This window comes from Rhinopithecus roxellana, chromosome 2 (genome assembly GCF_007565055.1).
Source record: "Rhinopithecus roxellana isolate Shanxi Qingling chromosome 2, ASM756505v1, whole genome shotgun sequence".
NCBI lineage: Eukaryota > Metazoa > Chordata > Mammalia > Primates > Cercopithecidae > Rhinopithecus > Rhinopithecus roxellana.
In genome coordinates this window covers 43,896,247-43,917,921 of record NC_044550.1, presented here as the reverse complement: position 1 = coordinate 43,917,921, position 21,675 = coordinate 43,896,247, and the positions used below count along the sequence as shown (strand labels likewise).

General features: G+C 37.1%; 1 protein-coding gene across 3 annotated transcripts in view; it reads right to left on the bottom strand.

Moving 5' to 3' along the window:
- TECRL (trans-2,3-enoyl-CoA reductase like) overlaps window positions 1-21,675 on the bottom strand; it is a 130,254-nt gene that overhangs the window by 44,574 nt on the left and 64,005 nt on the right. For 2 of the 3 annotated variants that reach the window (XM_010372595.2, XM_030923043.1), the window contains exon 3: window positions 11,498-11,542. The exons of the other annotated variant lie outside the window; for it this stretch is intronic. In XM_010372595.2, coding sequence (XP_010370897.1) covers window positions 11,498-11,542 — 45 coding nt within the window. The remainder of the gene's footprint in view (window positions 1-11,497; window positions 11,543-21,675) is intronic. 3 annotated transcript variants of the gene reach the window in all.

Genomic DNA, 21,675 nt, shown 5'->3' with positions numbered 1-21,675 from the left:
GTCTCCAACTCCCAGCGCGAGCGACACAGAAGACCGGTGATTTCTGCATTTTCAACTGAGGTACTGGGGTCATCTCACTAGGGAGTGCCGGACAATCGGTGCTGGTCAGCTGCTGCAGCCTGACCAGCGAGAGCTGAAGCAGGGCGAGGCATTGCCTCACCTGGAAGCGCAAGGGGGAAGGGGATCCGTTTTCCTAGCCAGGGGAACTGAGACACACAACACCTGGAAAATCGGGTAACTCCCACCCCAATACTGCGCTGTAAGCATACAGGCATTCCAGGAGAATATATCCCACACCTGGCCGGGAGGGTCCCACGCCCACGAAGCCTCCCTCACTGCTAACACAGCAGTCTGCCGCGATCTATCCGCAAGGCAGCAGCGAGGCTGGGGGAGGGGCGCCCGCCATTGCTGAGGCTTAAGTAGGTAAACAAAGCCGCTGGGAAGCTCGAACTGGGTGGAGCTCACAGCAGCTCAAGGAAGCCTGCCTGTCTCTGTAGTCTCCACCTCTGGGGACAGCGCACAGCTGAAGACCAACAGGGGAAGTAGCGGGAGCCGGTGCAGACGCGAACGACTCTGTCTGACAGCTTTGGGAAGAGCCGCGGATCTCCCAACGCGGAGGTTGAGATCTGAGAACGGACAGACTGCCTGCTCAGGTGTGTCCCTGACCCCTGAGTAGCCTAGCTGGGAGAAATCCCCCACTAGGGGCAGTCTGACACCCCACACCTCCCAGGGTGGAGTACACCCCTGAGAGGAAACTTCCAAAGGAAGAATCAGACAGGTACACTCGCTGTTCAGCAATATTCTATCTTCGGCAACCTCTGCTGCTGATACCCAGGCAAACAGGGTCTGGAGTGGACCTCAAGCAATCTCCAACAGACCAACAGAGAGTCCTTCTGACTGTCAGAAGGAAAACTATCAAACAGGAAGGACACCTATACCAAAACCCCATCAGTTCGTCACCACCATCAAAGACCAGAGACAGATAAAACCACAAAGATGGGGAAGAAGCAGGGCAGAAAAGCTGGAAATTCAAAAAATAAGAGCGCATCTCCCCCTGCAAAGGAGCGCAGCCCATCACCAGCAACGGATCAAAGCTGGTCAGAGAATGACTTGGACGAGAGGAGAGAAGAAGGCTTCAGTCCATCAAACTTATCAGAGCTAAAGGAGGAATTACATACCCAGCGCAAAGAAACTAAAAATCTTGAAAAAAGAGTGGAAGAATTGACAGCTAGACTAATTAATGCAGAGAAGATCATAAACGAAATGACAGAGATGAAAACCATGACACGAGAAATACGTGACAAATGCACAAGCTTCAGTAACCGACTCGATCAACTGGAAGAAAGAGTATCAGCGATTGAAGATCAAATGAATGAAATGAAGCGAGAAGAGAAACCAAAAGAAAAAAGAAGAAAAAGAAATGAGCAAAGCCTGCAAGAAGTATGGGATTACGTAAAAAGACCAAATCTACGTCTGATTGGGGTGCCTGAAAGTGAGGGGGAAAATGGAACCAAGTTGGAAAACACTCTTCAGGATATCATCCAGGAGAACTTCCCCAACCTAGTAGGGCAGGCCAACATTCAAATTCAGGAAATACAGAGAACGCCACAAAGATACTCCTCCAGAAGAGCAACTCCAAGACACATAATTGCCAGATTCACCAAAGTTGAAATGAAGGAAAAAATCTTAAGGGCAGCCAGAGAGAAAGGTCGGGTCACCCACAAAGGGAAGCCCATCAGACTAACAGCAGATCTCTCGGCAGAAACTCTACAAGCCAGAAGAGAGTGGGGGCCAATATTCAACGTTCTTCAAGAAAAGAATTTTAAACCCAGAATTTCATATCCAGCCAAACTAAGTTTCATAAGTGAAGGAGAAATAAAATCCTTTACAGATAAGCAAATGCTTAGAGATTTTGTCACCACCAGGCCTGCCTTACAAGAGACCCTGAAGGAAGCCCTAAACATGGAAAGGAACAACCGGTACCAGCCATCGCAAAAACATGCCAAAATGTAAAGATCATTGAGGCTAGGAAGAAACTGCATCAACTAACGAGCAAAATAACCAGTTAATATCATAATGGCAGGATCAAGTTCACACATAACAATATTAACCTTAAATGTTAATGGACTAAATGCTCCAATTAAAAGACACAGACTGGCAAACTGGATAAAGAGTCAAGACCCATCAGTCTGCTGTATTCAGGAGACCCATCTCACATGCAGAGACATACATAGGCTCAAAATAAAGGGATGGAGGAAGATCTACCAAGCAAATGGAGAACAAAAAAAAGCAGGGGTTGCAATCCTAGTCTCTGATAAAACAGACTTTAAACCATCAAAGATCAAAAGAGACAAAGAAGGCCATTACATAATGGTAAAGGGATCAATTCAACAGGAAGAGCTAACTCTCCTAAATATATATGCACCCAATAAAGGAGCACCCAGATTCATAAAGCAAGTCCTTAGAGACTTACAAAGAGACTTAGACTCCCATACAATAATAATGGGAGACTTCAACACTCCGCTGTCAACATTAGACAGATCAACGAGACAGAAAGTTAACAAGGATATCCAGGAATTGAACTCATCTCTGCACCAAGCGGACCTAATAGACATCTATAGAACTCTCCACCCCAAATCAACAGAATATACATTCTTCTCAGCACCACATCGCACTTATTCCAAAATTGACCACATAATTGGAAGTAAAGTACTCCTCAGCAAATGTAAAAGAACAGAAATTATAACAAACTGTCTCTCAGACCACAGTGCAATCAAACTAGAACTCAGGACTAAGAAACTCAATCAAAACCGCTCAACTACATGGAAACTGAACAACCTGCTCCTGAATGACTACTGGGTACATAACGAAATGAAAGCGGAAATAAAGATGTTCTTTGAAACCAATGAGAACAAAGATACAACATACCAGAATCTCTGGGACACATTTAAAGCAGTGTGTAGAGGGAAATTTATAGCACTAAATGCCCACAAGAGAAAACAGGAAAGATCTAAAATTGACACTCTAACATCACAATTAAAAGAACTAGAGAGGCAAGAGCAATCACATTCAAAAGCTAGCAGAAGGCAAGAAATAACTAAGATCAGAGCCGAACTGAAGGAGATAGAGACACAAAAAACCCTCCAAAAAATCAATGAATCCAGGAGTTGGTTTTTTGGAAAGATCAACAAAATTGACAGACCGCTAGCAAGGCTAATAAAGAAAAAAAGAGAGAGGAATCAAATCGATGCAATAAAAAATGATAAAGGGGATATCACCACCGACCCCACAGAAATACAAACTACCATCAGAGAATACTATAAACGCCTCTACGCAAATCAACTAGAAAATCTAGAAGAAATGGATAATTTCCTGGACACTTACACTCTCCCAAGGCTAAACCAGGAAGAAGTTGAATCCCTGAATAGACCAATAGCAGGCTCTGAAATTGAGGCAACAATTAATAGCCTACCCACCAAAAAAAGTCCAGGACCAGATGGATTCACAGCTGAATTCTACCAGAGGTACAAGGAGGAGCTGGTACCATTCCTTCTGAAACTATTCCAATCAATAGAAAAAGAGGGAATCCTCCCTAACTCATTTGATGAGACCAACATCATCCTGATACCAAAGCCTGGCAGAGACACAACAAAAAAAGAGAATTTTAGACCAATATCCCTGATGAACATTGATGCAAAAATCCTCAATAAAATACTGGCAAACCGGATTCAGCAGCACATCAAAAAGCTTATCCACCATGATCAAGTGGGCTTCATCCCTGGGATGCAAGGCTGGTTCAACATTCGCAAATCAATAAACGTAATCCAGCATATAAACAGAACCAAAGACAAGAACCACATGATCATCTCAATAGATGCAGAAAAGGCTTTTGACAAAATTCAACAGCCCTTCATGCTAAAAACGCTCAATAAATTCGGTATTGATGGAACGTACCTCAAAATAATAAGAGCTATTTATGACAAACCCACAGCTAATATCATACTGAATGGGCAAAAACTGGAAAAATTCCCTTTGAAAACTGGCACAAGACAGGGATGCCCTCTCTCACCACTCCTATTCAACATAGTGTTGGAAGTTCTGGCTAGGGCAATCAGGCAAGAGAAAGAAATCAAGGGTATCCAGTTAGGAAAAGAAGAAGTCAAATTGTCCCTGTTTGCAGATGACATGATTGTATATTTAGAAAACCCCATCATCTCAGCCCAAAATCTCCTTAAGCTGATAAGCAACTTCAGCAAAGTCTCAGGATACAAAATTAATGTGCAAAAATCACAAGCATTCTTATACACCAGCAACAGACAAGCAGAGAGCCAAATCAGGAATGAACTTCCATTCACAATTGCTTCAAAGAGAATAAAATACCTAGGAATCCAGCTTACAAGGGATGTAAAGGACCTCTTCAAGGAGAACTACAAACCACTGCTCAGTGAAATAAAAGAGGACACAAACAAATGGAAGAACATACCATGCTCATGGATAGGAAGAATCAATATCGTGAAAATGGCTATACTCCCCAAGGTTATTTATAGATTCAATGCCATCCCCATCAAGCTACCAATGAGTTTCTTCACAGAATTGGAAAAAACTGCTTTAAAGTTCATATGGAACCAAAAAAGAGCCCGCATTGCCAAGACAATCCTAAGTCAAAAGGACAAAGCTGGAGGCGTCACGCTACCTGACTTCAAACTATACTACAAGGCTACAGTAACCAAAACAGCATGGTACTGGTACCAAAACAGAGATATAGACCAATGGAACAGAACAGAGTCCTCAGAAATAATACCGCACATCTACAGCCATCTGATCTTTGACAAACTTGAGAGAAACAAGAAATGGGGAAAGGATTCCCTATTTAATAAATGGTGCTGGGAAAATTGGCTAGCCATAAGTAGAAAGCTGAAACTGGATCCTTTCCTTACCCCTTATACGAAGATTAATTCAAGATGGATTAGAGACTTAAATGTTAGACCTAATACCATAAAAACCCTAGAAGAAAATCTAGGTAGTACCATTCAGGACATAGGCATGGGCAAGGACTTCATGTCTAAAACACCAAAAGCAACGGCAGCAAAAGCCAAAATTGACAAATGGGATCTAATTAAACTTAAGAGCTTTTGCACAGCAAAAGAAACTACCATCAGAGTGAACAGGCAACCTACAGAATGGGAGAAAATTTTTGCAACCTACTCATCTGACAAAGGGCTAATATCCAGAATCTACAAAGAACTCAAACAAATATACGAGAAAAAAACAAACAACCCCATCAAAAAGTGGGGAAAGGATATGAACAGACATTTCTCAAAAGAAGATATTCATACAGCCAACAGACACATGAAAAAATGCTCATCATCACTGGCCATCAGAGAAATGCAAATCAAAACCACAATGAGATACCATCTCACACCAGTTAGAATGGCAATCATTAAGAAGTCAGGAAACAACAGGTGTTGGAGAGGATGTGGAGAAATAGGAACACTTTTACACTGTTGGTGGGATTGTAAACTAGTTCAACCATTATGGAAAACAGTATGGCAATTCCTCAAGGATCTAGAACTAGATGTACCATATGACCCAGCCATCCCACTACTGGGTATATACCCAAAGGATTATAAATTAGTCTACTACAAAGACACATGTACACGTATGTTTATTGCGGCACTATTCACAATAGCAAAGACTTGGAATCAACCCAAATGTCCATCTGTGACAGACTGGATTAAGAAAATGCGGCACATATACACCATGGAATACTATGCAGCCATAAAAAAGGATGAGTTTGCGTCCTTTGTAGGGACATGGATGCAGCTGGAAACCATCATTCTTAGCAAACTATCACAAGAAGAGAAAACCAAACACCGCATGTTCTCACTCATAGGTGGGAACTGAACAATGAGATCACTTGGACTCGGGAAGGGGAACATCACACACTGGGGTCTATCATGGGGAGGGGGGAGGGGGGAGGAGGGAGGGATTGCATTGGGGAGTTATACATGATATAAATGATGAATTGATGGGTGCTGACGAGTTGATGGGTGCAGCACACCAGCATGGCATAAGTATACATATGTAACAAACCTGCACGTTATGCACATGTACCCTAGAACTTAGAGTATAATAAAAAAAAAAAGAAAACAAAAAAAAAAAAAAAAAAAAAAAAGAAAAAAATTAGCCAGCCTTGGTGCTGTGTGCCTGTAGACCCAGCAATTCAGGTGACTGAAGTGGGAGGATTGCTTGAGCCAGGGAGGTCAAGGCTGCAGTGAACTGTGATAGCTTCACTGCACTCCGGTCTGGGTGACAAAGTGAGACCCTGCCTCAAAATGAAAACAAAATAACAAAAAGTATAATTTTGAGTGTTAGTACAACGACATCTAAACTAATTTCTAAATGATTTTATAATAGTATAAATTAGTGGTGGATAGATGAATGGTACCTTCAAAGCACCAGGAGAATGGCATAATTTATCTTTTTAAAATATATTCTGGATGCTATGTGAAAAGTAGACAGAAGGGAAGCGAGGTGATTATTTAGGAGACATTTACATTAATCCAGCTGGAGCTGATCTTTTGTTGGGATGAAGGTGGTATTGGTGAAAATGTTAAAATGTATCAATTGTAAATATATTTTGAACATAGTCTGGATTCAACTTCTTAATAAACTGATTGAGAGGAGAGGATTCAGTGAGGTAAAGACAGGTAGATTTTTGGCCCGAGTACTTAAGTGCATTGTAAAGGTCATTAACTGACATGAAGAAGACTACAGCAAAAGCAAGATATGAGGGTAAAAATTAAGAGTCCTTAAGGTATTTTAAGTGTGTGGTATATTTTAGACATTCAAGAAAGAATCAGCAAATAGACAGCAGGGTAGAAGTGTGAATTTGAAAGTCATTAACATTTAAAACCATGGGGCTTGATGAAATTGTTTGCATATTCAGCATGGAAAGAAAGGAATGAGTTCATGTCCTTTGTAGGGACATGGATGAAGCTGGAAAGAAAGGAACGAAAACACACTAAGATTTCTGGTATTACAGGCTTTAGATATACTAAGACAAAGATATAGCAAAGATTACTGAAAGGAGCTACTCGTAAGATAGATGTAAAATAAACATAATTGATTGCATTCTTAAAAATAGCCACCAGACAAGTCTGGAATGTGTATTTGGAAAGATAGTACAAAAATATCTTTTTAAGCACTATTTATGAGAAAATATTTGAAAAAAACCCTACATATTATTTAATAAGATAAGAGATAAATATATTTTGTTTTATTTAAAGAATGTATACTAAGCAGGAAGAAAAGTGAGTAGACTAGAGCTCATATACCAAAATGGATTACTCTCTCAAATGTCATCCTATTATTGTTATTATTATTATTGTTACACTTAACATATGTTATTTGTGATTTATATTATCAACATCATTAAAAGGCATCATTTCAGTCTCTATTTTTGAAATAAACAAGAAAATGCTAATTTGCATCTACCATTAGATGATCGTTCAGAATCCAAGATATTTACTTATGTTTATAATTAAAGGACTTTTAGAAGGAAAGGAAAATATACAATTATTGTATGTTACATTTGAAGGCAGAAATTTGATAAATCCACTTTTAACAGCCAGATAATTTAGGTGGTCATATTAATGTATATGGTTCTTTGGGTGCTTTATTGAAAACCATTTCATAGTTATATTTTAGAAATTTCATGTAAATTGATTACTATTTGTAAAATATATATATATATGTAATTATATATAAAGATAATTTTGTATTGCTTTGAAAATGTGAACGTAGTCCTGTGTTTGCCTAAGAACACATGTGTGGTAGGCAAATTTCTTAGATAATTCTCAGGATTTCTGGTCCCTGTATAATCCCTGAAATTCTGCATATGATAGGCTATTACTCTGTTGATTAAATTATATTGCATGGCTTTTAAAAATGAGATTATCTAGGTAGTCCTGATTTATTGCATGAATTTTTACAATCTGTGTGCAGAAATCAGAGACAGAGGAATTCAGAGATTCTGTGATTTGGGAAGATTCACTATGCTATTGCTGGTTTGAAGATGGAGAAGGTCAATGTCAAGGATACAGGTGGCCTTTGAGAAAAGACAGTAGTCTCTAGGAAGTGACAGCCAGCAAGAACACAGGAACTTCTCTCATGCAACTGCAAAGACCAAACAAACAAACAAACAAACATAAAATGCAAAAAGGTGCTCTTGCCATTATTCCATCTGCGATGAGCACCCTTTCTGCAGAAAGTAAAAATTGCCTTGCTGAAAGCATTAAATTTATGTTCGAGTGCTATTTCTTTGTGGCACCGGGGAACAAGCATTTCCAACACAAACTCTTCCAATAACACAAAAGAAGATGGAAGTGGCTTTTTGTCAAGAGTCTTCACATGAGAATTCAGTAGAGTCAACACTCTGATTCCAGTCTTACAATATCCTAATCAGAGAATCAAGCCATAATATGGCTTCAATCTAATAAATGATAGGTTTTTTAGACTGCTAAATTTGTGCAAATTTGTTACATAGTGATAGAAAATTTTTGCAATATGGATCAAGATGAAGACTTTGATATCAAAATTGTCAGTACTATTATGACAATTATGTATAAGAACAAGAAAATGTTAATATGGACAAAAAATTCAGCTGGCTTTGTATCACTTGAAAGTGTGCTGAAAATATATTTCCAATTACATCTATTAGCACACTTAGAAAAGGGGTTAGTTCTACCCTTCTATCATCCTTGCCAACTTCAAAGAACAGAGATTAGCATCCTATTTTTAAAATGTGGTCCCATCAATATGAGATTTTGAAAAAACGACTTGACAGAATCTAGATGTATCATTAATCATAGCACTCAGACTCAAGAAAAATGGACCATTGTACTTGGCTTTCCATGATTACGTTCTTTATCAAAGGGAGAGGAATGTGTGGGACCAAGAGGACAGGACATGCCTAGCTAGATCCCATGACGTATTTTTCTAGATCATACTTCAGTCACTTAAGGGCCCTGAATTTCCTGACCAAATTAACACAAGCACAACCCAGTCTTTCGATAGTCCCTCCCAAGTATGGGCCTGGAACTGGGGTACACAACCAACCACAAACCTAGTGGTTTCTCAAGACTATTGTATAAAGGATGTGGATGGAGCTTGATGTATTGCTTGGAAACAGTGATGGAAAAAAATCTATATTTTCTATGTAGAAATCCAATGATTTTAAACATTAGAAATTTTACCCAGTCCTTCCAGGACATTATAAAGCATATGAATAAAGATAGGAAGATACAAAACATTTTACTTACCAGATTATATGACAGATTTATTGTAAAAATAGCTGAAATTCTTCACCATATCTACACCATATACAGTATGACCTTATAGTTCTTCTTAGTGATAGCTGTCCTTATATTCCCACTCCTTGAATATGGGCTAACTAGTGACTTGTGGGACAAACGATCATTTACTAGTTCCAAACCTGGGCTTCAACAATTCTTTAGTATCTCTGCTCATTTTTATACCTCTACTCCCAGCTTGTGAGTAAGTCCAAACTATTTTGCTGAGAGGTGAGAGACCACATAGAACAAAGGGAATTTCATGAAAGTTGTGGTTATTGTAGACCAGTCATTCCCTAACAGCCCAGGAGCTCACTGCAGCTGCATGCATGAACCTAGCCAAGTTCAGCTAAATATAGCACAGCTCAGCAGAGATACAGAGCTGAAGAACTGGTTAAAATTTTACCCATGAAAAACAATGCTTGCTATTTTATTCCTGTTTTAAAGATTTCTTTTGTGTGAGGAAACTATAGAAGTCTCTAATATTCATAGAAGATCCATGATTCTAGTAAGCATATTTTGTGAGCAAACATGTATAAATATTAAGACCTTGCTTTTTTTTGTATTGTCTTTTTTTCTTCTTAGTATTAATAGTTATGACTAAGATTGATGGAGCAACTAGCCTGTGCCAATCATCATATGCATTATAAACATATGAACTCTAACACTTTAAAAATGATTTAAGTGTTTTTTTAATTCTGCAACATAAAAGAAGACCCTGTAGGCAAGTAACTATGAGAGAGTAGATCAAATGTAAAAATCTGAATCAATCCAAGTGAGCTTTGGATTTTGATTTCTTTGCACCATATTTCACTAAATCAATTGACTCTTTTTTTCAAATACATTATTGCATTCCTTTTTAAGGACACGTAGACAACTACATTTTACTCATCTCATGTCCCACCCTGGTATACTCAACCAGGTAAATAAATTTGGGAGAAAAGGAATATGTCATATTCACCAGAACACTGAACTAACAGAAATGTATCAGTCTTTTTTAGTGTCCTTTAAATGGAAGTTACATTTGACAATGTTGTGTGTGACATTCTTTGAGGCTTCTTTGGGTAAGAGTCAATTTCATTTTGTTTATGTCAACATCCATGTATTGAAAGGCATTTATATGCTGAAATGTGCTAGGCCCTATGAAGGCAAAAACAAAAACAAAACAAAAAAAAAGAGGCAATAATGTTTTTTTCTTAAACTCTAGGTAGTTGGGAATTTGTCTTGAACACTGGAGCAAAAATAAATTTGAGAGAATCAAAAAAGTGTGGCCTCTAGAAATCTTGCATAGTTGTTTGTTTTGAACACACAGGTCTCAGAGAAAGATTACATGTTTAAGACAGCAATGAAAACACTCATAACAGTTTTGAGAGACTCAACAAAATAATCATTTGTCTTTAAGTGCATGTAATACCTGAGAAAGGACAATCTAAATATTAGGAAAAGCAATAGAAAATAAAAATCAACTCATCACTTATGAAAAATTGAGAGATTGAAATTCCTTAAGAGGTATCTCCTACAGATTTACTATTAAAGGCTTTTACTAAGTCAGCACTCTATCCTGAAAAAAGTACATGCTACCCACAGCTTTCATGAAAATGTAAAATTCCAATTTTAAAATAAAATCAATGTAGTGTCAGTAGCAGTAATTATTGGTAGGAGCCATTTTTAAGTGCATTTATTGATAAATTTCTTGAGATCATAGGGTTTAAAAATCTGAGAAACTTGAGGTTTAACAGTGAGTATAACGTTTCTTCTCCAAATTCATTAGTTTTGTTCCTTATATCACTTATTCTGCTTTATAACAGCAAAAAGAAAAAGAAAAAAAAGAAAAAAAAATAAGCATTAACCTTAAAAATATGTTGTGGGGCAGTAGAATGAGAAGGTGACCAGTTAAAGCTTCACAGACAAAAATATTTTAGTTTCAGAATCTGCTTCTAAAACTCATGGACAGTGAATATGTAAAAAATACTTCTTTGAGACTAAATTATTCATTTATAAAAGTGGAGCTCTAGTTTGTTGGGAGAATCAAATAAATAATACTAATATTTATATATTTACTAAGTAATAAGTGAATGTCAGCTTTTGAAAATAGAAAAAGGATTCTAAATTAAATAAACACATCAGTGAAAAATGCTGCTTACCACATTCTAGCTGCAGACCAACTCGAGAAGGGTACCATTTTGGACCTATTCAATGAGAAATAACATTTAATTGTCAGAAAAAGTGTAACTATCGCTTATAAAACTAACTGTTTCCATGGGAAGACAATTTAGATCTAGGAAGTAAACAAAATAAAGTTATCTAGTGTCAGAAATAGAAATAGTGGTTATCTTTTATGGGGTGCTGACCAACAACGATGGATAGTGACAGAGAGAAAGCACGAAGAAAGCTTTAACAGTGGTACATTTTTGCTTTTTGATCTTGGGACTTGTTACATAGGTGTGTTCAGGTTTTGGACATACATCAAGTAGTACGACCTATGAATTGTGCACTTCAATCTATGTAAGTTTTTCATCAATAAAAAGCTTGAACATATTTCATTTAAAATTGGGGACTTTAATCTCATTTAAAATTTGTCTAATATTTGCACCTGAAATTGGGTTATTTTCTCTATCAAGAGTAAATACTTAGATGTCTCTCAGCATTACATGTATCATTGACTTTTAATATTATGAGTTTATTGGTCATAGCAGAAACATCACTTGAAATTTTCTCTTTAGACTACCATTAGGAATAAAGAGAACACTAAATAATTATATCTCTATAGAAAAATCAAATCATCTTTATTATACACTGCCATATGAAGAGTTGATTCACAATTATCAGAATATAACTTTATCTTAAAATAAATTCTATACCATCATTTTAAAGTCTCCATTAAAAGTTTACTTCTTAACTTTGAGATTAAACTTTAAACAAATTTATCACATATATAATAAATTTTTAAAAAGAGTATTTTTAAAGGAATTTTCCACTATTATCTTTTTTTTTTTTTTTTTTTTTTTTTTTCCCAATACATTCATGGGAGAAAGCAGAGATGACTCAGGACTAGAAAGGCATAAGTGTACTTCATGGAAATGAGAAACCATGGACAGAGCCTCTATTAGCAGGTAATATATTACTAGGTGAAAGAAAAGAGGAAGGTCAGATGAAAAATAAATGTGGGTAATTTTAAGAATATATTGTATCTTTTACCTTCTAAAGTCTATTATGTGTGGGTATTGTAAATGCATACACTGAAATAAATTTAACTATCTAGAAAATATGTTATTTTCCTAAAACTAATAAATCAAAACATAAAACTCCATGACTTTCCTTAGCCAAATAATTTTATTTGGTTAAAAATTATATTGCTTTGATTACAACTTCTCAATGCATTTACAATAATAATAAATACCCCAAATATAGCCATGATATGAAGTCAAATTAATATACTCAATTATTACTACTTTTTAAAAAACAAATATTTGAAAGATTGAATATAGTACAATAAATGTTTAAAGCCCACAGACGGATACATAAAATTATTATTCTATTTTATAAGGGAAAATTGAGGGTTCTACTTTACTGTTTTACTATACTGTTGAGGAAAAAGAAAAAGGAGAAACTAAAAATGAGGGAAAAATCAGAGAAACACCCATCATGGGTTAAAGTAACCAAAATATGTTTGTATGCTACCTAAAATAATAAAGTTACAGCATGCTGCTTAGCAACACCTGATTATGCATTGAATGCAACAATGTTCGAACAACTATGAAGTGTCTGGAAGTCTTAACAGATTTACAGAAATACAACCTGTCAGTTTATTTTCTGAAATATGAGCACTAAAATGAATTAAATGTTGTCTCTTGTAATTTTAAGACCTTACAAAGCTCTTGTTTGGAACTGAACATTAACGACCTCTTAAGGATACTTAATGATTGACAGAATATATATGGTCATTGCTCAGGTGGAAATTTAATTCAATATTGATCAAAAGTTCAAATGTTGATAACCTGTAGGGTGGTGTTAAAATTTTAATAGGAGTAAAATATATCTCAAGTTAAAAAGATGTTCATTAATGATAAATTTTAATTAATCAGCTGAACGTGATGGTTCACACCTGTAATCCCAACATTTTGGGAGGCCAAGACTGAAAGAATATTTGACCCTTGGAGTTCAAGACCAGCCTGGGCAATATAATGAGACTCTGTCTCTACCCCAAATAAAAGTTTAATTAATCACAAAACTTTATCCCATAGAAAGAAATAATAAAGGTGAATACCACTGAATTTGTATTAGACCACAGTTGATCCTCACCCCAAATAAAGTGATTAATGGGAGAAAACATTTGAGTTGTCAAGAAAAACAGAATTATATATGTTATTAACTAAATCTGAAGCATGCAGTCAATACAATAAGAATGACAATTCTATTCTAAAAAAAAACCACATCCTGAAGAATGCACATATTTTGTTTCTGGCAATATAGATACTGCATATAACTAGTATTCCTAGATAAAATATAACTTTTATGCATAGAGATCCCAAGACAAAAAAAGGAAAATCCAATGATAGGAAATAATCAAGAACCTGAGAAATAATTCAGTAAGTTTTGGGGTTCACACAATTTCTTTGGTTTTCTTGCACATTGGGAATCTACATAAAGTCCTAGGCCAGTATTTGTGATTCCTATGCACAAATAAACATCTTTAATTGAAAGAGATAATTAGAAAGAAATTCACCTTCAATACAGGTAAAATATGTCAATCTCTGCCTGTTCAAAGATAGAAAACATGTATCCCTTGAGAATTTGTAAACAGCCACTGGTGCCATATTAAGTTTTGATGCTCAAGTATATATTATAATATTATTGTTAGGTTTTTGGAATAATCTTATTGAAACTTTAGTAGTGTTCCACTAATGGTGGTCTGAAGCTGTAATACTTCTGGGACACTTGGTCCTAGAAAAAATAACCTACTGCAGGACCATCCATTCAGTTTAGGTAACACAGCTTAAAACCCTCAAGTAGATAAAATTGCAATTTAAGTTTTAAGAATCATATAAAAACTAATCCACCTTTAAAAAGTGTGCAGGGACATGACAAATAATAAGATTAACTCCAGAGAACATCAGAAATATGGAATCTCATAGAAAGTCACCTAAATCACTTAAAGATGATTGGAAGATTTAGAAAAAAAAAAGAAAGAATCAAAAATATTAGAACCGCAAAACCCTACAGGCTTTTTTGAGAAAAGATCAAATAAAATTTATTGAAATAAAACCTTTTGTACCTTATGATTAAAATGTAGTGGAATGATGGTGTAGTCATGCAGAACAAGCAGAAGAATTAGTCAATGAAAGGATAAGCCTGAAGAAACTACTCAGAAAGCAGAAAGATAAAGGGATTAAAAAATATGAAAGATAGATTAAAAGAAATAGGGACCAAAATTAAATGATATATGTTCACAGGCATATACAACAATAAGCAAAAAAGTCCATTAATTGCAACTACAAACCACATATTCCATCTCATCCATCCCTCCTGCTGCGAACAACTGAAAAAGTATGAGAAAATATTTTATCAAAATCTCCACAGAGTTGTTAAGAAAAATAAAAATAATTAGAGAACCAAGATCTGGGAGACAGAGGACGCTCAGAAAGCCGAGTTCAGCAACTACAGCTCCATTCCACTAAGGGTATCTCTTTATATTAGAAGAAGGAGCTAAGAAGCGAGGAAGCTGAGCAGGGATTTTCACACACCTATGAGCCTAATGGGACAAAAATCAAACTGTATGCACAAAGGAAAACTCTGGTAAAAGTTCACAATTTCAGTCATTACCCTTAAAGAAGGATGAATCAGAAATCAATCAATTTTTAAAGGAAATTAAGTCCAATTTTAAGTCATCTCCATCCCTGTTTGGATTAAAGTGATCTGTAACCTCCAAAGTCCAGCCTTACTGCTGGCAGAGGCAAATGTAAATCTTCTCTGGAAGGAGATCGCTTCTTTATTCAGATCCTATAATTACCTCTAATTTTTTTCATATATAATACCAGGCCTCAATAAAATATAACGAAGAATGCTAGAAGACAAGACATGATGAAAAACCAGGGGGAAATTAAAAGGTATTATAGTTTCACCAACAATTCAGATAAAGTTTTCATACACAATTAAGAATAACTATGACTGATATAAACATAAAATACAAGACAGAATTATTTGTCTGGAAATCTAGAAACTATAGAAAGAAACACAGACATTTTGGAACTGTAAAGTATAGTAAATGGGTTTATGAGATATCATCTCATAGTAGAAAGAAAAATAGTGAACTGGAAGTTGGAAGAAAATATCCCAACTAAAGCAAAGAGAGATAAATATGTGAAATGGGAAAGGTGTATGATATATACATGATGAACAATGAAAAAGTACATCATTCTAATATATGTGAAAATGACATGTGAGAATAAAAAAGTGAAAGAAAAGTAAAAAATCTATATATTGAATGATATGATGGCTGAGAGTTTTCCAACATTGGCAAAATATATCAAGATAAATATTAAAGAATTACTGTAAATATATACATATATAAAATAAAATGTATACATATGCATATATTGATATATATAATTAAAGACATGTATGATGACAAGACATATATACTGAATATATATTTAATGAAAACCAGATGTAAGTATATAATTATTAAAACGTTTGAAACAATAATAGAAAAATATTTTTAAAAGACAGATTAAAAAATAACAAAAAAGTCATAAATATTATCAACAAATAAATGGCAATTAAACTAATAGAAGAGTTCTAAACAGCAATATAAGATATTGGCCAAATAGCTTTTAAATAAAACACTATTGAAATAAAATGTAAAATAAGGTCAAGTTTAATTAAACTAACAAGTCTTACTGTCAATAGAACACTTTTTTCTATCATTAGATTAACATCTAAAGGACCAATTTGAGAAAAAGAAATTGATTTCAAGAGAAAGGGATGAGATAAATAAAACAATATTGAGTAAAATTCTGCCATGCATATGGATAATTCTATATAAAAAAGCAGAATATCTTATAATTTGATTATATACAATATGATTATAGTGCTACTAATAATGTATGTGCTTATACAAAAAATATATACGACCATAATATACAAAATGAGAAGTATTCTTTGACCTTAAACCATCCTGAAAATTTAGGAAGAATGTGCAAAACAAAATTAAGGAATAGGAAGTATTAATTGGGGAATGGAATGCTAAATATGAAGTTTCATGGCATGAAAGAATGTCCTGTGTAAATTGCATTATCACTTTGAATATCTTATTTTATTAGAACTGTTATACTCCTAAACAGTGGAAGCCTACATATCTAAGAAAAGGGGCAGGTACATGAATTCTTGTATTTCTTCTTAAGAAATAAACATCAAATACTAGCCAAAACTCTTCCTTGATGTGCTAAAGTTACTGGCTACTGATTTAATAGTTAAATTAGCTGGATTTATTTTGTTAAAAATGATTCATTTTGTACAGTACTTCACTGGAATTAAATGGACCATTTTATTCTCTGTAAACCATTTCTTTTCAGTCTTGTAAATGCTACCTACATAATTAAGTGATCAAGCCAGAATGAAACCAAGGATGCCAGTGAGACATTTAATGGTTTACTATGAGATGTATGATAGTGTTTATCTATCTGAAAAATGAGAAAACTGTTTCTGCTCTCATCCTCAACAACTAAATATGTTTAACACTCAAACCAGCACCAAAATGTGTATAATTTTGCTGACCTTGAAAAACAATGTAACTGCTAAAGAGTTTACTATTACCAAGTACTCAAATAAGAAAGATAGAGTGCTCTAACACAATATAATCAGCAACTGCAGAAGAAAGTTTCTATAGGAAAACAAAGACAGCTTCTAGAAATGGAAAATTTTAAAGTTGTACAAAACTCTGAATTATACAATAAAATATAGGATGAAGGAAGGATGCATAAAGCAACAAGCTGGTTCTTTGTGATACAAAGCACAAAGCAAGAATTATGTGGGGCAGGAAGAGGGGCATACAGATTGCAACCAAACTATTTCTTTACACTCACTGGTTAAAATTTGTAACCAGTTTGCTCACTGCGTTACCCACCATCATCTAAGGAAGAAGCAAGATTGGTCATCATATCTATGCCCCCATTTACATTAGATAATATCTGCTGTGCAAGTCTCCCAGAGGATTCTTTACCTCAGTGACACTCCTCCCAATTTTACTTTGCAGAAACACTAATCAGACTTGATTGTCCACCTCTTCATACCTTCTGAGATTTTCCAATATACTTTAAGGCAGGGGTCTCCAACCCCTGGGCCACAGACCAGTCCTGGTCCATGGCCTGTTAGGAACCTGGCCGGACAGCAGGTGGTGAGTGATGGGCATGTGAGCGAAGTCTCATCAGTGTTAACAGCCATTCCTCATTGCTCACATTACCATCTGAGCTCTGGCTCCTGTCAGATCAGTGGCAGCATTAGATTCTCATAGCAGCACCTACCGTATTGTGAACTGCGCATGAGAAGAATCTAGGTTGCATGCTCCTTATGAGAATCTAATGCGTGGTGGTCACTATCTCCCATCACCCCAAGAGGAGACCGTTTAGTTTTAGGAAAACAAGCTCGGGGCTGCCACTGATTCTACATTTTGGTGAGTTGCATAATTATTTCATTATATATTACAACATCATGATGATAGAAATAAAGTGCAAAATAAATGTAATGTGCTTGAATCACCCTGAAACCACTCCCTACCACCTCCAGTGTGTGGAGAAATTGCCTTCCATGAAACTGGTCCCTGGTGCCAAAAAGGTTGGGGATTGCTGCTTTAGGGTACTCATGGCCTGTCTTCTAAATCATCAAATTCTACTCCAGAGATTCCTTCATCGTTCTGCTGTAATATAAAACTTCTCTTCCTCTTCTTCAACTGGTATTTATACTTCATAATAAACTCACATGATTGTCAGAAAGAGTATTAGGAGTCCTTTTTCTTATTAAATGCTGCTTTAAAAACATTTGTTTTCCATTTTCCTTGTGGAATGCATATCACTAGACTTTACTATCTAATATTATTTATTCTAATTGCTATCTGTAATGTTCTTTCCACATAAATCACTGATATTTTTAGCACAGAACATCCTCTCCTCCACTACTTACTTATCAATGTTGGTGATTTTAATATCACTTTAATTTTCTGCCCTTTAGGTCCTTGATGTACTCAAATCTGAAGATTCACTGCTCTGCAACTCTTTCCCAGAGTTTTACTCAAAGAAATGCACTACGCCCAAAATAGAGATTTCAAATATCTTCTCATAATCACCATCTCTCCTTTCTGCTTATTTACACTAATAATTCTCTCTAAAATATTATTTGATTTTCCAAGAATTATTCTACTATATTCATTATCATAAATTCCTCATTTCTCCTAAATTCCATGCTATTCTGGACTCAGTTCTAGGATCCATAACAAATCACAACCTGAGGAACAGACCTACTTTGCCCTCTTCTCTCTTGGTCTCACTATTGGCAACTGTAAACTTCATTTTACTCAACTATTTGACTTTCTGAGTTGCTGAATGACTCTACACAGAGAGAATTCTCCTGATACTGATGGCAGCAGCAGGTCATCTGTAGTTGCCATCACTCCAGCTGCAGTAGGGAGGTGAGGCCAGGACTGCATGCTCCATCGAGCTGGCACAAGCCATGCACAAGCGGGATTCTCACCCCTTATGAGTAGAGGCAGGAGTTCCCTGGGTTCTGCTGCAGCCATCCAAACTGTGGCCCCAGCCTCTCACTCCATGGAGCAGGCAGGACAATCACCCCGCCGGACACAGCTGCAGCCACCCAAATCATGGCTGCAGGCCCAGGAATCCCTGCACTCTCAGAGGTCTGGGGAGGTCCCACTGCCTTCACAGTCTTGGAAGTGTCTGCTCCAGCTGTCTGGCTTCTCTCTGCTGTCAATGCCCACTCCAATTTCAGAGCAAAGTTGGGACCGAGCCTGGGCACTATGACAGCCAGTCTGGGTTTGTGCACACTTGGAGCAGTGCTGACACACGAGACCCCTCCTGCCTGCTGCTTCAGCCCCCTCTGGACTTTGGGCACTGACAAGCAAGGTAGGGAAGCCAAAGGGGTCCTGAGGGCAGCTTGGCAGTGGCGTGTAGATGCCCCTTTGCATGAACAGCCTGAGCACCATAAACAGCAGTAAGAAGTAGACAGGCTCCTGGGCAGAAGTGGCCAGTTCCTGGTAAGGCCCCATCTTCAGGCCAGGAAGTGCTTGAAGGATGGGGACCCGGCTGCCACTCTCACAAACTAGTGTGTGAACTTGTGGTGACTTCCTTCCCTCTGAGGCCCATAAAAGCCCCAGGCTCAGGCATTGCTGAGCAGAGGCAGGAACTACCAGTTGCAGAGAGGAACAACCCATTCCAGGGCCTCCTCTCTGCTGAGAGCTTGGAAGACAACAGGATGACCTGCCTGCAGAGAGGAACAACCCATTCCAGGACCTCCTCTCTGCTGAGAGCTGCAGAGATGATGGGACAACCTGCCCACGGAGAGGAGCTTCCCACTCCAGGGTCTCCGCTCTGCTAAGAGCTGAACACTTACTTGTTGGGACACCCTGGCGGCAGAAATGAGCTTCTTCCTATGGGCTTTCTCTGAGCTGTTTTACTGCTCAATAAAGCTCCTCTTCATCTTGCCCACCCTCCACTTGTCTTCATACTGCATTCTTGCTGTTTGCCAGACAAGAACTCAAGACCCACCAAATATTACTAAGGCTGAAGGTGAGGTAGCTAACACCTGTAATCTCAGCACTTTGGGAAGTTGAGGCGTGTGGATCACCTGAGGTCAGGATTTGAGACCAGCCTAAACAAAAACCCATCTCTACTAAAAATAAAAAAAAAAATTAGCTGGGAGTGGCAACACAGTCCTGTAATCCTAGCTACTTGGGAGGCTGAAGCAGGAGAATCACTTGAACCTGGGAGGCAGAGGTGAGGTTTCAGTGAGCTGAGATCACACCGTTGCACTCCAGCCTGGGTGACAAGAGTAAAACTCCATCGAAAAAAAAAAAAAAAAAAAAGGGACTTGAAACATGCCCCTTGCTTGCCATGTTGCAGGTGAAGAGAAGGAGAGAGAAGCTGCAGCCCTTTAGGGAACCCAGACCTGGGAGCTTCCGGAGCCAGGTCTGTGACTCCCTTTTTGGGCCCCTGTTGTTCCTGGCATTTCTAAGCTTCTGGGTGCCACCACATTACCCGGTGACAGCTGGGGAAGCAACTTGTGGTGCGCCTGGTCCAACTGCAGCCTCACAGAGAGCTAACACCCATGCTGGCACCTGGAGGTGCTCACCCTGTGGCAGAAGCCAGCATTCTGACTGTGCAGTGGCCTGATTCAACACCCACTCACACACCCCTTGTCACTCCACACCTGACTTCAGTTTCCTTTGGAGGTGTGGGATGCAGGCCAGTAGCATGAGCTGAGTGTGGCCTGCCAAGCTGAGTGGGCAGAATGAGCCCAGTAGGCCCAAGGAAAACTTAGGCAAAGGCATCACTAGCCACAGGTTTCCGGCCGGAAAAGCAACACCCTAAAAATCTCATAAAAATACTACCAGATGGAGTAGATCCTAATATTTTCTCCCTGTTATTGTTTCCCCACTTCCCTGTTTTTGGTCTTTATATCTGGAACTACTTAGGTCTATTACGATTTTTAGTGTACATTTCTCATTACTGTTGTGAAATTTCCATGAGAACAAGTATTCTGGATCATTTTGATCACCACTAGTATAAGCAGTGATTAGAGGATTGCATGACACTAAAGAATGTGTGATGTGATTTTGTAACATTTAAGTAAATATATAGCCTTTCTTAGAAGAAGACTTGGTAGTAGTGTTATATATGTGTGTGTGTGTGTTTATTTATATTTATATATACCATGATTTTAGTTAAATATGAGTCTGTTACTTATAATCCTTTCCCTCTCTGAAGAGAAGGTGATTGCTGCTTAACCGCCAACATCTGTCCACATTCAATGTACTTAAAATCTGAAATTATGCTCTGTTGTTGTTTTATTATTCTCAGGTAAATTACTTCCATGAATCTTAGTGTTCTCATCTGTGAAACGAACAATAAAAACAAAACTAAATGGAGGCCACAAAATATCTATCTATTCAGGACATTGTGAGGAATAAATGTAATATTATGTCAAATTACAAAAAAATTTATTAAGAACTCATTAAATATACTATTAAATTGTAGTTTTAAAGCAACATTAAAAACTTTTGGTCATTTGTACAGATGGAAGCATTTCTGCTAAA